This window comes from Pelobates fuscus, chromosome 1, assembly GCF_036172605.1.
Source record: "Pelobates fuscus isolate aPelFus1 chromosome 1, aPelFus1.pri, whole genome shotgun sequence".
Lineage (NCBI taxonomy): Eukaryota > Metazoa > Chordata > Amphibia > Anura > Pelobatidae > Pelobates > Pelobates fuscus.
In genome coordinates, this window is record NC_086317.1 from 43672602 (window position 1) to 43689154 (window position 16553).

The 16553-nt window shown below is 52.1% G+C and overlaps 1 protein-coding gene across 1 annotated transcript in view; it reads left to right on the forward strand.

The window, feature by feature from the left end:
• Positions 1-1654: 1654 nt before the first annotated feature.
• MRPL39 (mitochondrial ribosomal protein L39) overlaps positions 1655-16553 on the forward strand; it is a 125899-nt gene continuing 111000 nt past the window's right edge. Inside the window, exons 1-2 of the mRNA XM_063448303.1 lie at positions 1655-1803; positions 10110-10316. Coding sequence (XP_063304373.1) covers positions 1749-1803; positions 10110-10316 — 262 coding nt within the window. The 5' untranslated portion in view covers positions 1655-1748. The remainder of the gene's footprint in view (positions 1804-10109; positions 10317-16553) is intronic.

The window sequence follows — 16553 nt, forward strand, 5'->3', positions numbered from 1 at the left end:
CTCTCCTCCCCAGACCTCTGACTGGATGTCCTCCCGCTTTTCGAAACTCAATCTCTCCTGAAATCCTTGTCTTTCTTCCTCCTAATACTGATCCCCCTCTTTCGCTCTCCCTTCAAGTGAGTGGTAGCCACATCAGTCTGTCTTTGCAAGCACGCTGTCTTGGTGTCATACTTGACTCTGGCCTCACCTTTGAGCCTCACATCCAGTCTGTTACCAAATCCTGTAGATTCCACCTTAAAAACATCGCCCGCATCCGCCCTTTTCTTACACAAGATGCTACCAAGCAGCTTGTCCATGCTCTAGTAAGTTCCCGCATGGATTATTGTAACTCTATCCTGATTGATCTTCCCACAAGTCGTATTGCCCCGCTACAGTCTGTAATGAATGCTGCCGCCAGACTGATTTTCCTCTCCAGTTGGTCCTCTCACACCTCTCCCCTCTGTCAGTCCTTACATTGGCTTCCTGTATCCTATAGGAGTCAATTCAAAGTGCTAACCCATACCTATAAAGCATTGACCAATTCTAGCCCCTCTTATATCTCTTCACTGATCCGCAGGTATGCCCCTTCTCGGTCTCTCCGCTCTGCCCGTGACCTTCTCCTGTCCGCTGCTCGCACCCGTACAGCCAACTCCCGCTTGCAGGACTTCTCGCGGGCGACTCCCTTCCTATGGAATAGCCTGCCTACCGCCATCAGACTCTCCCATAGTCTTCAATCATTTAAGAAGTGCCTTAAAACCCATCTCTTTAGGAAAGCGTTTGGCCTCCCAGAGTAACCTCTACCTCACATACCTGTATCTTCCTCTCTCCTAAATGGCAGCACTTTACTCTCTCCTCCAGCTCTGGTTCACTCCCACCTTATTTGATTGCTATTTCCTGTCCTAATGTGTTTTATACCCCAACTCCTACAGACTGTAAGCTTGTTTTAGCAGGGTCCTCTTCAACCTATCGTTCCTGTGTTTGTAATTGTCCTATTTATACTTAAATCCCCCCTCTTATAATATTGTAAAGCGCTACGGAATATGCTGGCGCTCTATAAATACCAGTAATAATAATAATAATAATAATAATAATAATAACAATAGTATGTGTCTGTGTGTCACTATTTATGTCTGTGTGTCTGTATACGTGTTTATGTCTGTTTCAGTATGTTTATGTGTTAGTATGTATATGTGTGTATCTTTGTGTGTGTGTATCTGTGTTCTTTTGTATCAGTGCATGTGTTTGTGTCTATTCCTTTCAGCGGGATTTGAAGGTGGGCCCTGTGGAGCTCCTAGAAAAGAGGCACAGGGGGGATTTGTGTGCAGAAGAGGGACTGTCTCTCCCAAACAGGGACACTTGTGAGCTATGTAGAGGTATTATAACATCCCTAAACCTCTGACAGTGCATACCTATAATGTGAATACAAACATGTGATGTAGCCATTTTTTTTTTATTTTTTTTTATTATAAATATATGGTAACGTGAAATGCTGTATTATTTTTATTGTGGAGGAACAACTATTGAATAGCACACTTTGCCAGTAGTTTTGCCAGTAAGAAACATGTCGGACAGTTACACGTGCTGGTGTCGTTCAGTTTCTCGATTGTGAATTGTAGGTGGGGAGCGCCCTCTGGTGGGCATTGACCAGAATGTTCGCACGGAACGTTAGGAAATGGGTTTCTGTTTCCTTCCAGTGGGGAACGATTTGTGCACGGACCCGGCCGGTAGGCAGCACGCTGGTGAATGTCACTTTGCCTGTCTGAGTTAAGATGTGGCTGAGTCCGGTGAAAGCGGGGAGCTGTGTGCTGCGGGCGGTGCGGGGCAGTAAGTTGGGGTTCACACAAGATGTGGGCATTTCCTTTCTTTAAACCATGTTAATCTATAATCTGTATAAACCTTGCATGGTCTGACAGCCACATCTATACTTAATAACTTAATAGTATACCTAGCATTCAGTCTCCCTCTTACTGTCACCCCTCAGTGCGGACGCAGTCACCCCCTTACTGTCACCCCTCAGTGCGGACGCAGTCACCTCCTTACTGTCACCCCTCAGTGCGGACGCTGTCACCCTCTTACTGTCACCCCTCAGTGCGGACGCAGTCTACCTCTTACTGTCACCCCTCAGTGCGGATGCAGTCACCCCCTTACTGTCACCCCTCAGTGCGGACGCAGTCACCCTCTTACTGTCACCCCTCAGTGCGGACGCAGTCACCCTCTTACTGTCACCCCTCAGTGCGGACGCAGTCTAGCTCTTACTGTTACCCCTCAGTGTGGACGCAGTCTCCCTCTTACTGTCTCCCTCTTACTGTCTCCCTCTTACTGTCTCCCTCTTACTGTCCCCCTCTTACTGTCCCCCTCTTACTGTCCCCCTCTTACTGTCCCCCTCTGTCCCCCTCTTACTGTCCCCCTCTTACTGTCCCCCTCTTACTGTCCCCCTCTCAGTGCGGACGCAGTCTCCCTCTTACTGTCACCCCTCAGTGTGGACGCAGTCTCCCTCTTACTGTCACCCCTCAGTGTGGACGCAGTCTCCCTCTTACTGTCACCCCTCAGTGTGGACGCAGTCTCCCTCTTACTGTCACCCCTCAGTGTGGACGCAGTCTCCCTCTTACTGTCACCCCTCAGTGTGGACGCAGTCACCCTCTTACTGTCACCCTCTTACTGTCACCCTCTTACTGTCACCCTCTTACTGTCACCCTCTTACTGTCACCCTCTTACTGTCACCCTCTTACTGTCACCCTCTTACTGTCACCCTCTTACTGTCACCCTCTTACTGTCACCCTCTTACTGTCACCCTCTTACTGTCACCCTCTTACTGTCACCCTCTTACTGTCACCCTCTTACTGTCACCCTCTTACTGTCACCCTCTTACTGTCACCCTTCAGTGCGGACGCAGTCTCCCTCTTACTGTCACCCCTCAGTGCGGACGCAGTCTCCCTCTTACTGTCAACCCTCAGTGTGGACGCAGTCACTCCCTTACTGTCAACCCTCAGTGTGGACGCAGTCACTCCCTTACTGTCAACCCTCAGTGTGGACGCAGTCACTCCCTTACTGTCAACCCTCAGTGTGGGCGCAGTCACCCCCTTACTGTCACCCCTCAGTGTGGGCGCAGTCACCCCCTTACTGTCACCCCTCAGTGTGGGCGCAGTCACCCCCTTACTGTCACCCCTCAGTGTGGGCGCAGTCACCCCCTTACTGTCACCCCTCAGTGTGGGCGCAGTCACCCCCTTACTGTCACCCCTCAGTGTGGGCGCAGTCACCCCCTTACTGTCACCCCTCAGTGTGGGCGCAGTCACCCCCTTACTGTCACCCCTCAGTGTGGGCGCAGTCACCCCCTTACTGTCACCCCCTCAGTGTGGACGCAGTCACCCCCTTACTGTCACCCCCTCAGTGTGGACGCAGTCAACCCCTTACTGTCACCCCCTCAGTGTGGACGCAGTCAACCCCTTACTGTCACCCCCTCAGTGTGGACGCAGTCAACCCCTTACTGTCACCCCCTCAGTGTGGACGCAGTCAACCCCTTACTGTCACCCCCTCAGTGTGGACGCAGTCAACCCCTTACTGTCACCCCCTCAGTGTGGACGCAGTCAACCCCTTACTGTCACCCCCTCAGTGTGGACGCAGTCAACCCCTTACTGTCACCCCCTCAGTGTGGACGCAGTCAACCCCTTACTGTCACCCCCTCAGTGTGGACGCAGTCAACCCCTTACTGTCACCCCCTCAGTGTGGACGCAGTCAACCCCTTACTGTCACCCCCTCAGTGTGGACGCAGTCAACCCCTTACTGTCACCCCCTCAGTGTGGACGCAGTCAACCCCTTACTGTCACCCCCTCAGTGTGGACGCAGTCAACCCCTTACTGTCACCCCCTCAGTGTGGACGCAGTCAACCCCTTACTGTCACCCCCTCAGTGTGGACGCAGTCAACCCCTTACTGTCACCCCCTCAGTGTGGACGCAGTCAACCCCTTACTGTCACCCCCTCAGTGTGGACGCAGTCAACCCCTTACTGTCACCCCCTCAGTGTGGACGCAGTCAACCCCTTACTGTCACCCCCTCAGTGTGGACGCAGTCAACCCCTTACTGTCACCCCCTCAGTGTGGACGCAGTCAACCCCTTACTGTCACCCCCTCAGTGTGGACGCAGTCAACCCCTTACTGTCACCCCCTCAGTGTGGACGCAGTCAACCCCTTACTGTCACCCCCTCAGTGTGGACGCAGTCAACCCCTTACTGTCACCCCCCCAGTGTGGACGCAGTCAACCCCTTACTGTCACCCCCTCAGTGTGGACGCAGTCAACCCCTTACTGTCACCCCCTCAGTGTGGACGCAGTCAACCCCTTACTGTCACCCCCTCAGTGTGGACGCAGTCAACCCCTTACTGTCACCCCCTCAGTGTGGACGCAGTCAACCCCTTACTGTCACCCCCTCAGTGTGGACGCAGTCAACCCCTTACTGTCACCCCCTCAGTGTGGACGCAGTCAACCCCTTACTGTCACCCCCTCAGTGTGGACGCAGTCAACCCCTTACTGTCACCCCTCAGTGCGGACGCAGTCTCCCTCTTACTGTCAACCCTCAGTCTGGACGCAGTCACTCCCTTACTGTCAACCCTCAGTGTGGACGCAGTCACTCCCTTACTGTCAACCCTCAGTGTGGGCGCAGTCACCCCCTTACTGTCACCCCTCAGTGTGGGCGCAGACAAACCCCTTACTGTCACCCCCTCAGTGTGGACGCAGTCACTCCCTTACTGTCACCCCTCAGTGTGGACGCAGTTACCCCCTTACTGTCACCCCTCAGTGTGGGCGCAGTCACCCCCTTACTGTCACCCCCTCAGTGTGGACGCAGTCAACCCCTTACTGTCACCCCCTCAGTGTGGACGCAGTCAACCCCTTACTGTCACCCCCTCAGTGTGGACGCAGTCAACCCCTTACTGTCACCCCCTCAGTGTGGACGCAGTCAACCCCTTACTGTCACCCCTCAGTGCGGACGCAGTCTCCCTCTTACTGTCAACCCTCAGTCTGGACGCAGTCACTCCCTTACTGTCAACCCTCAGTGTGGACGCAGTCACTCCCTTACTGTCAACCCTCAGTGTGGGCGCAGTCACCCCCTTACTGTCACCCCTCAGTGTGGGCGCAGACAAACCCCTTACTGTCACCCCCTCAGTGTGGACGCAGTCACTCCCTTACTGTCACCCCTCAGTGTGGACGCAGTTACCCCCTTACTGTCACCCCTCAGTGTGGGCGCAGTCACCCCCTTACTGTCACCCCCTCAGTGTGGACGCAGTCAACCCCTTACTGTCACCCCCTCAGTGTGGACGCAGTCAACCCCTTACTGTCACCCCCTCAGTGTGGACGCAGTCAACCCCTTACTGTCACCCCCTCAGTGTGGACGCAGTCAACCCCTTACTGTCACCCCCTCAGTGTGGACGCAGTCAACCCCTTACTGTCACCCCCTCAGTGTGGACGCAGTCAACCCCTTACTGTCACCCCCTCAGTGTGGACGCAGTCAACCCCTTACTGTCACCCCCTCAGTGTGGACGCAGTCAACCCCTTACTGTCACCCCCTCAGTGTGGACGCAGTCAACCCCTTACTGTCACCCCCTCAGTGTGGACGCAGTCAACCCCTTACTGTCACCCCCTCAGTGTGGACGCAGTCAACCCCTTACTGTCACCCCCTCAGTGTGGACGCAGTCAACCCCTTACTGTCACCCCCTCAGTGTGGACGCAGTCAACCCCTTACTGTCACCCCCTCAGTGTGGACGCAGTCAACCCCTTACTGTCACCCCCTCAGTGTGGACGCAGTCAACCCCTTACTGTCACCCCCTCAGTGTGGACGCAGTCAACCCCTTACTGTCACCCCCTCAGTGTGGACGCAGTCAACCCCTTACTGTCACCCCCTCAGTGTGGACGCAGTCAACCCCTTACTGTCACCCCCTCAGTGTGGACGCAGTCAACCCCTTACTGTCACCCCCTCAGTGTGGACGCAGTCAACCCCTTACTGTCACCCCCTCAGTGTGGACGCAGTCAACCCCTTACTGTCACCCCCTCAGTGTGGACGCAGTCAACCCCTTACTGTCACCCCCTCAGTGTGGACGCAGTCAACCCCTTACTGTCACCCCCTCAGTGTGGACGCAGTCAACCCCTTACTGTCACCCCCTCAGTGTGGACGCAGTCAACCCCTTACTGTCACCCCCTCAGTGTGGACGCAGTCACCCCCTCAGTGTGGACGCAGTCAACCCCTTACTGTCTCAGTGTGGACGCAGTCAACCCCTTACTGTCTCAGTGTGGACGCAGTCAACCCCTTACTGTCTCAGTGTGGACGCAGTCAACCCCTTACTGTCACCCCCTCAGTGTGGACGCAGTCAACCCCTTACTGTCACCCCCTCAGTGTGGACGCAGTCAACCCCTTACTGTCACCCCCTCAGTGTGGACGCAGTCAACCCCTTACTGTCACCCCCTCAGTGTGGACGCAGTCAACCCCTTACTGTCACCCCCTCAGTGTGGACGCAGTCAACCCCTTACTGTCACCCCCTCAGTGTGGACGCAGTCAACCCCTTACTGTCACCCCCTCAGTGTGGACGCAGTCAACCCCTTACTGTCACCCCCTCAGTGTGGACGCAGTCAACCCCTTACTGTCACCCCCTCAGTGTGGACGCAGTCAACCCCTTACTGTCACCCCCTCAGTGTGGACGCAGTCAACCCCTTACTGTCACCCCCTCAGTGTGGACGCAGTCAACCCCTTACTGTCACCCCCTCAGTGTGGACGCAGTCAACCCCTTACTGTCACCCCCTCAGTGTGGACGCAGTCAACCCCTTACTGTCACCCCCTCAGTGTGGACGCAGTCAACCCCTTACTGTCACCCCCTCAGTGTGGACGCAGTCAACCCCTTACTGTCACCCCCTCAGTGTGGACGCAGTCAACCCCTTACTGTCACCCCCTCAGTGTGGACGCAGTCAACCCCTTACTGTCACCCCCTCAGTGTGGACGCAGTCAACCCCTTACTGTCACCCCCTCAGTGTGGACGCAGTCAACCCCTTACTGTCACCCCCTCAGTGTGGACGCAGTCAACCCCTTACTGTCACCCCCTCAGTGTGGACGCAGTCAACCCCTTACTGTCACCCCCTCAGTGTGGACGCAGTCACCCCCTCAGTGTGGACGCAGTCAACCCCTTACTGTCTCAGTGTGGACGCAGTCAACCCCTTACTGTCTCAGTGTGGACGCAGTCAACCCCTTACTGTCTCAGTGTGGACGCAGTCAACCCCTTACTGTCTCAGTGTGGACGCAGTCAACCCCTTACTGTCTCAGTGTGGACGCAGTCAACCCCTTACTGTCTCAGTGTGGACGCAGTCAACCCCTTACTGTCTCAGTGTGGACGCAGTCAACCCCTTACTGTCTCAGTGTGGACGCAGTCAACCCCTTACTGTCTCAGTGTGGACGCAGTCAACCCCTTACTGTCTCAGTGTGGACGCAGTCAACCCCTTACTGTCTCAGTGTGGACGCAGTCAACCCCTTACTGTCTCAGTGTGGACGCAGTCAACCCCTTACTGTCTCAGTGTGGACGCAGTCAACCCCTTACTGTCTCAGTGTGGACGCAGTCAACCCCTACTGTCACCCCCCTGGGAGTGGCCGCAGTCACCCCCCTGGGAGTGGCCGCAGTCACCCCCCTGGGAGTGGCCGCAGTCACCCCCCTGGGAGTGGCCGCAGTCACCCCCCTGGGAGTGGCCGCAGTCACCCCCCTGGGAGTGGCCGCAGTCACCCCCCTGGGAGTGGCCGCAGTCACCCCCCTGGGAGTGGCCGCAGTCACCCCCCTGGGAGTGGCCGCAGTCACCCCCCTGGGAGTGGCCGCAGTCACCCCCCTGCAGGCGCCCCCTCCCTCTTACTGTCACCCCTCAGTGCGGGCGCGGTCTCCCTCTTACTGTCACCCCTCAGTGCAGGCGCGGTCTCCCCCTTACTGTCACCCCTGAGAGTGGCTGCAGTCACCCCCCTGAGAGTGGCTGCAGTCACCCCCCTGAGAGTGGCTGCAGTCACCCCCCTGAGAGTGGCCGCAGTCACCCCCCTGAGAGTGGCCGCAGTCACCCCCCTGAGAGTGGCCGCAGTCACCCCCCTGAGAGTGGCCGCAGTCACCCCCCTGAGAGTGGCCGCAGTCACCCCCCTGAGAGTGGCCGCAGTCACCCCCCTGAGAGTGGCCGCAGTCACCCCCCTGAGAGTGGCCCCTCAGTGCGGGCGCGGCCTCCCTCTTACTGTCACCTCTCAGTGCCGTAGCGGCCTCCCTCTTACTGTCACCCCTCAGTGCGGACGCGGCCTCCCTCTTACTGTCACCCCTCAGTGCGGACGCGGCCTCCCTCTTACTGTCACCCCTCAGTGCCGACGCGGCCTCCCTCTTACTGTCACCCCTCAGTGCCGACGCGGCCTCCCTCTTACTGTCACCCCTCAGTGCCGACGCGGCCTCCCTCTTACTGTCACCCCTCAGTGCCGACGCGGCCTCCCTCTTACTGTCACCCCTCAGTGCCGACGCGGCCTCCCTCTTACTGTCACCCCTCAGTGCCGACGCGGCCTGCCTCTTACTGTCACCCCTCAGTGCCGACGCGGCCTGCCTCTTACTGTCACCCCTCAGTGCCGACGCGGCCTCCCTCTTACTGTCACCCCTCAGTGCCGACGCGGCCTCCCTCTTACTGTCACCCCCCAGTGCCGACGCGGCCTCCCTCTTACTGTCACCCCCCAGTGCGGACGCGGCCTCCCTCTTACTGTCACCCCCCAGTGCGGACGCGGCCTCCCTCTTACTGTCACCCCCCAGTGCGGACGCGGCCTCCCTCTTACTGTCACCCCCCAGTGCGGACGCGGCCTCCCTCTTACTGTCACCCCCAGTGCGGACGCGGCCTCCCTCTTACTGTCACCCCCCAGTGCGGACGCGGCCTCCCTCTTACTGTCACCCCCCAGTGCGGACGCGGCCTCCCTCTTACTGTCACCCCCCAGTGCGGACGCGGCCTCCCTCTTACTGTCACCCCCCAGTGCGGACGCGGCCTCCCTCTTACTGTCACCCCCCAGTGCGGACGCGGCCTCCCTCTTACTGTCACCCCCCAGTGCGGACGCGGCCTCCCTCTTACTGTCACCCCCCAGTGCGGACGCGGCCTCCCTCTTACTGTCACCCCCCAGTGCGGACGCGGCCTCCCTCTTACTGTCACCCCCCAGTGCGGACGCGGCCTCCCTCTTACTGTCACCCCCCAGTGCGGACGCGGCCTCCCTCTTACTGTCACCCCCCAGTGCGGACGCGGCCTCCCTCTTACTGTCACCCCCCAGTGCGGACGCGGCCTCCCTCTTACTGTCACCCCCCAGTGCGGACGCGGCCTCCCTCTTACTGTCACCCCCCAGTGCGGACGCGGCCTCCCTCTTACTGTCACCCCCCAGTGCGGACGCGGCCTCCCTCTTACTGTCACCCCCCAGTGCGGACGCGGCCTCCCTCTTACTGTCACCCCCCAGTGCGGACGCGGCCTCCCTCTTACTGTCACCCCCCAGTGCGGACGCGGCCTCCCTCTTACTGTCACCCCCCAGTGCGGACGCGGCCTCCCTCTTACTGTCACCCCCCAGTGCGGACGCGGCCTCCCTCTTACTGTCACCCCCCAGTGCGGACGCGGCCTCCCTCTTACTGTCACCCCCCAGTGCGGACGGGGCCTCCCTCTTACTGTCACCCCCCAGTGCGGACGCGGCCTCCCTCTAACTGTCACCCCCCAGTGCGGACGCGGCCTCCCTCTTACTGTCACCCCCCTGAGTGTGGACGCGGCCTCCCTCTTACTGTCACCCCCCTGAGTGTGGACGCGGCCTCCCTCTTACTGTCACCCCCCTGAGTGTGGACGCGGCCTCCCTCTTACTGTCACCCCCCTGAGTGTGGACGCAGTCTCCCCCTGGTTACTGTCACCCCCCTGAGTGTGGACGCAGTCTCCCCCTGGTTACTGTCACCCCCCTGAGTGTGGACGCAGTCTCCCCCTGGTTACTGTCACCCTTAAAGTGGCACTGTCACTTTCTGCGGACTTTGTTGAATTTGCAAAGACCTCCAATAGTGACATTGCTACTGCAATGGATAAAGCCAATTCCTTGTAGCCATCATTATGTTATACGACTAACCATAAATACTGTTTTTCCAGGGTTTTACTCAACAGTTCCAGCAACGCGACTCACAAATGAAGAGATCTCCCGGATGCGCACAGAATTGTTTAACAGAGAGAAAGAGAGGCAGTTATCTCTGCATCCCCGCATTGAGAAAATTGAGGTGAAGCATGTTGGAAAAGGCAGCTCTGGGGCTGTGTTCGTAATGAATAAAGGAGTCTCTACACCATATAATTGTGCCATGCGTAAGTGAAACTGTCTATTACAAACATAAGTGGTTTTTAATGTCCAGTTCCTTGCCTTGTTTTTGTTATTGTCATTTACTTAAGTTTAAAGGGTAATCCAGATGTGAATCCCTTACTCACGGTGCCTAGAGAGACATTGGCTATACCTCACTGATGATGCCTAACTACGCTGAAACGATTGTCTGGGGTTGCTGTAACTCTCTTGCAGAGAGAGACAGCCTGTATTTCAGATCTGTTCTGCCCTTTTGGGTGGAATCAGCCTGAGATGCATGGTCCTGTTCTCTTTGTAATGGCAGAAGATAAGCTAAAACCAGCTTGAGAACTGAGCGGGGATCCACCAAAGGGCAGGCTAATTGAGCTGTTGTCTGTTCTCAGCACTCTCTCATTTATATTTGGAATATGGGAAACATTTTTGATGAAATCAAAAGTGAGAATTAGAGCTCCTGTTGTATTGTTACACAACAAGAAAATTAAGAATGTAAATACTTGCCTAGAATTCCACCCAGAGGTTAAATTCTCCCTGCAGCCTGATCTGTCGCTGAGGGAAGTAATAGCGGGCACTGAGAGGTCCACGCGGCCATTGTTTGCTTGTTGCCAGCATGTTGCCGAATGACACCCAATATGCACAGGATTGATACTAGCAGTCAGTAATGCTTGTTCTCAGGTAGCTAATGACATTGCCGTGTTGTAAAAACTAATAAGCTAACAGCAATAAAACTTTGTGCCATTATTTTGCCACATGTTACATACATGTTGTACAGGCAATGTAATTTATAGTACTGTTCTGTGCAATGGCAGCTCTGCAGTTCACTAGCTGATACACCAGATGTACATCTGGGACAAATGTAAATGGAAGACATCCGTCTTCAACCTATTATTTGGTGGCTATGTGAAGTTGGCTTAGACCTCCTTCCTCTCTCCAGGTGAATAAATATTACTGCATGATGCAAATAGCCAAACCTCCTCTTATGCATAAATGGGGGCCTCAGTGAGTGTGCAAAAGGGACTTATTTTCTGTTTATCGGCAGATCATGGTAAGTTACCTTTTTGAATAGGTTGGTTTTAATGCAGTCTGGAGAGCATGGAGTGAGATGTAGGAAGCAGCATGAGAGATAGTATGCTGACACTGGACACAGAATTGTTTTTTAAGGGGAGAAGTAAAAATCAGACCAAGTTAAAGCAGCACTGTCATGCCGAACTTACCTTTCCTCAATTTCTTCCTCTTCTCCCCCTCTCTCGGGATCTGTTATTCTTTTCTTCCTGTCTTCTTTAGTTTTCTTTAAAATCATAAGACAAAGTAGGGACTCTTTGCCTTTATGGAGGTTTCCTCCGCTTGACCAGCTCTGACCAGCGGAGGAACAAAGTGTGCTTCATTTCCGCTGATCAGAGCAATGTTCCCATAATTCTTAGCTTTCCTCCCTGTTCCCACAATGCTTCCTGTCAGTATTGCCGAACCTCCTGTCACTTAGACAGAAAGCCGGCAAAACTGCCGAATTGCATCCTAACAGAATGAGAAGAGTTTCTCCATTCGTGTTAGGATGCAATTCGGGACTTTGTTCGGATCGCAATTTCATTCGAATGAATGAAACTCTGATCCTATTCGTGCTGTGGCTGCATCTTGCACCCGCTTAGTAGATAACCCCCTAATTCCCACGGTATCAGAGAGCTATCTACTAAAAGGCTGAAAGACCTAAATTGGTCTTTCAGCCAACTTTACTAATACTAAGTAAAGATTACTTAGTATTAGTAAATTATGCCCCTACTCGCTATACTGCGAGTAGGGGTATGTCTAGTAAACAGTGATCAGCCTGCGGCTGCTCACTGTTTAAAAAAAACCCCCAAAAAAGCTACTAACCGCCCCCCTCTCCTCCCCCCTGAGCGGTGGGTGGGGGCCCTATATGAGTATGGTGGAGGGGGGACCTAGTGTCCTCCCCCCCCCGGCCCTCACCCCTGAGCGGCGGGTGGGGGCCCTAAAAAACAATAAAGGGGGGGACCTAATGTCCTCCCCCCCTGGCCCCCACCCCTGATCGGTGGGTGGGGGCCCTAAAAAAAAATCCCCCCCCAATCAAGGTGACTAGTGGTCCCAAGCCCCTAGTCACCCCCCACCCAAATAAAACTATCCCCTACCTTCTCCCCTCACCCTAAAAATAGTAAGGGGGGAATAAAATAACTAACCTGTAAACAAAAATTAAACTTACCATTTGACGTCTTCTTTTTTCTAAAATCTTCATTTTTCAGCCCCAAAAAAGGCCAAATAAAAAGCTATCATACTCGTCAAATTTAAAATAAAATAAAAATCCCAACGCAAAAAAAAATAATCCATCTTCACCCATGGAGGGCTCTGCGCAGACTGAGCTCTGCAGGGCGGGGGAAGGCTTATAAAGCCTTGCCCCACCCTGCAATTAGGCTAAGAACACTCTGATTGGTTGGTTTAACCCCTTAAGGACCAAACTTCTGGAATAAAAGGGAATCATGACGTGTCACACACGTCATGTGTCCTTAAGGGGTTAAGGCAATCAAAGTGCTCTTTGTCATTTTTCACAGCGTGGTAAAATTCCAAAGAACTTTCCCATGCTGTGTAAAATGACACAGAGCACTCTGAGTGGCTTGAAATCCATCCAATCACAGTGCTCTGTGTCATTTTACACAGCGTGGGAAAGTTCTATTGAATTTTCCCACGCTGTGTAAAATGACAAAGAGCACTCTGATTGGCTTAAACCAACCAATCAGAGTGTTCTTAGCCTAATTGCGGGGCAAGGCTTTTCAGGTGTGGGGGCCGGGGGGAGGACAGTAGTCCCCTCCCGCCCCCCCCCCCCCTATTCTTATATAGGGCCCCACCCACTTTTCAGAGGTGGGGGCGGGGGAGGAAAGTAGGTCCCCCCCTCCTTATTGTTATTTTTTAAACAGTGAGCAGCCACAGGCTGCTCACTGTTTAGTAGACATGCCTCTACTCGCGGTATAGCGAGTAGGGGCATTCGGGAGATTTTTATCTCCCTTATGCTATTATGGGGGTCATATTGACCCCCACAGAGTGAGGCAGGACATGGGGGTTTAGGAAGTGGCGGGGAGCACTGCTCCCTTCCGCTTCTATAGTTACACATTACAAGGAGGGAGCTGCGTGCTGGTAGCTCCCTCCTTGTAATAAACTGAACGAACAAGCGAACACTGATACACAGTGTTAGTTTGTTCGTCTGATTTTTCTATTCATTCATTCGTCTGTCGAATGAATGAATAGATGAAATTCCCGTTCGCATGTCCAAGTGTTTCACTGGGCAGGTGCGGGAGTCTCAGTCTGTCTAGTGTGGGCAGATGACGTGTCCCACAGGGACTTCACCTACCCACACAAAGATGGCGGCACCCTGAATATAGATCGGGGCAGTAAATAAAGATTAATAAATAGGTAATATGGGGGGCTTAGGGACATTTGGGGGTGACTAGGGGGTCAGTTAAATGTAGTGGAGGCGGGAGGGGGGGGGTTAAAAAAAAAAAAAATACGTGATTCGGCCATGACAGTGCCACTTTAAGAGAATCTATCCTAATAAGCAGAACTGATTTACGTGGAATTCACTTATAAATTACTTTTAATGCCAATGTTAGAACAAACTGAATTTCCACCAAACCGGGATTGTCAGGAATATTCCAGGGTATTTCAACTGAAAGAATTACACTATACTGCATCTTAACTATGTTTTTAATTTTCCTGGATAATTCCTCGGTTTATGGTTTAGTAAATATGCTAGAATTTTTGTCTGGACGCTCGTTGGAACTTTTTAAAGGTAGCTAGTGGTTCAGTTTGGAAACTGCTGTTAACAGGTTAGACAGGTATAGGTATCTATCTATTTATCTATCTATCTATCCCTAAAGACATTAGATGGATACTTAAAATATTATGTCCTACATTAGGTGAGGGGTTGGAGGCTTGCGCTTCTGCTTATGGGAGAAATATGCCGAATTTGGAATTTGGAATACTATTTGGCCAATAGTCGCAAAGATCTTGACTCTGTTTGGAACATTTAACCTTTGACCCCTCAGAAAAATGGATGATTTCAAAGGGTAAAATATATATTTTTTTATTTTGGGTTTTAAGGTTTGAGTTGTAGAAAGCGACTGAGATGCTCTGCATAATTTAAAGAGAGACACACATAAGAGTCTTAAGTAAAGACTGACGTGCCTAAACCCAAATCAGCATGAAATTTGACACATCTGACTTGTTCTAGTTGTAGCATTCCTAAGCAAGCTTTGGGTAAATCAGTGGGCCAAGGTGAGAATGCATCTGCTTCGAGACACATTTCCAAACAACTGGAATAGGTCAGGTGCAGGTTGCGCAGGCCTGATTTAGACAAAGTTATGTGCACGCTATGCAATGGGAAATCAGTTAAAATATGGTAAGGAAAGGAAAACCTAACAAAATGGAGTATGATCAAAACCGATGCCGAAAAAAAAAAAAAGACCAGTTGGTTGCTGGGTCCAAAAGAACAGGAAAGCCACAGAAGCCGCTCCAATCAAAGGTGAGAAGTAAAATAAAGTAGCAATTTAAAAATTCAGCCACGGAAACATAGAAAAAAGTGGGGCATAAATGCCAGAAGCTTTTCGTGCCCTTGGAATATGTGGCTCTTGCACAACATTTATTTGAGAACGCTCTCCTCCAATTACATCTGTTACAAGGAATATGGTCACTAAAGGAAAATGGTCTTTCTTGAAATTACAGAGAATTGAACACAGAAATGTTGTCACAAGAATTTTTTAGGAAAGTCATTCCAGATACAGACAACAGGGCAGCTGTTAAATTTGAACAAACTATTACGAATTGGGCAGAATGAAAACTTGCAGCTATTTCATCAGTACACGTGAAAAGTGTCAGCAACTTAATGGCAGAGAATCAGAGCGGCTCAGAATGGGAATTGAGAACTCAAATATTCAAAAAAGTTCAGAGAAATTTGGAACACCTATGATGGATCCTATGGCCTCCAGGAAGAACAGGAAGATGTTGATATTTGCATCTTTATGCAGTTCTCTGGAACTATGAACTATGGTCAACTTGTGATCTTTGAGTATTATCTCTCGAATATATATATATATATATATATATATATATATATATATATATATATATACACATACTCAGTACCTTGCAAAAGTGAGTACACCCCTCACATTTTTGTAAATATTTTATATCTTTTCAATATTTTATATTTTATATCTTTTCATGTGACAACACTAGGGAAATTACACTCTGCTACAATGTAAAGTAGTAAGTGTACAGCCTGTATAACAGTGTAAATTTGCTGTTCCCTCAAAATAATTCCACACACAGCCATTAATGTTTAAACCGTTGGCAACAAAAGTGAGTACACCCTTAAGTGGAAATGTCCAAAGTGTCAATATTTTTTTTGTGGCCACCATTATTTTCCAGCACTGCCTTAACCCTCATGGGCATGGAGTTCACCAGAACTTCACAGGTTGCCACTGGAGTCCTCTTCCACTCCTCAATGACGACGTCAGAGTTGGTGGATGTTAGAGACCTTGCGCACCCCCACCTTCTGTTTGAGGATGCCCCACAGATGCTCATTAGGGTTTAGGTCTGAAAACATGCTTGGACAGTCCATCAGATTTACCTTCAGCTTCTTTAGCAAGACAGTGGTCGTCTTGGAGGTGTATTTAGGGTCGTTATCATGTTGGAATACTACCCTGTGGCCCAGTCTCCGAAGGGAGGGGGATCATGCTCTGCTTCAGTATGTCACAGTACATGTTGGCATTCATGGTTCCCTCAATGAACTGTAGCTCCCCGTGCCGGCAGCACTCATGCAGGCCCAGACCATGACTCTCCCACCACCATGCTTGACTGTAGACAAGACACACTTGTCAAAGCAAGGGTGCATAATTTATTATTACACTAGTGCATCAATAATTTGACCCCTGGGTAGAGGACAAATGACAGAAAGAAATTGCTCTTTTGATCAAAAGGGGCTTCTGCAAGGTGTAAAAAGGATTTCCCTTTTGAACTATCAAAGGACCTGAAAGGTGAGACATTGTACACTTGATCCGCCTGTATGTCTAGTTTAGATGTAAACTAACTGACTAACTGACCATATGGCCTGAAACTCTCAATTGATAGTTCAATCATTTGATATGGTAATGGTATTAGTTTCATGAAGACCCTGGTGTTCCAGTATCATATCCAAGCGAAACATTAATACTTGCCCACAGCATAATAATTAAGCCTCATTTTTATTATAT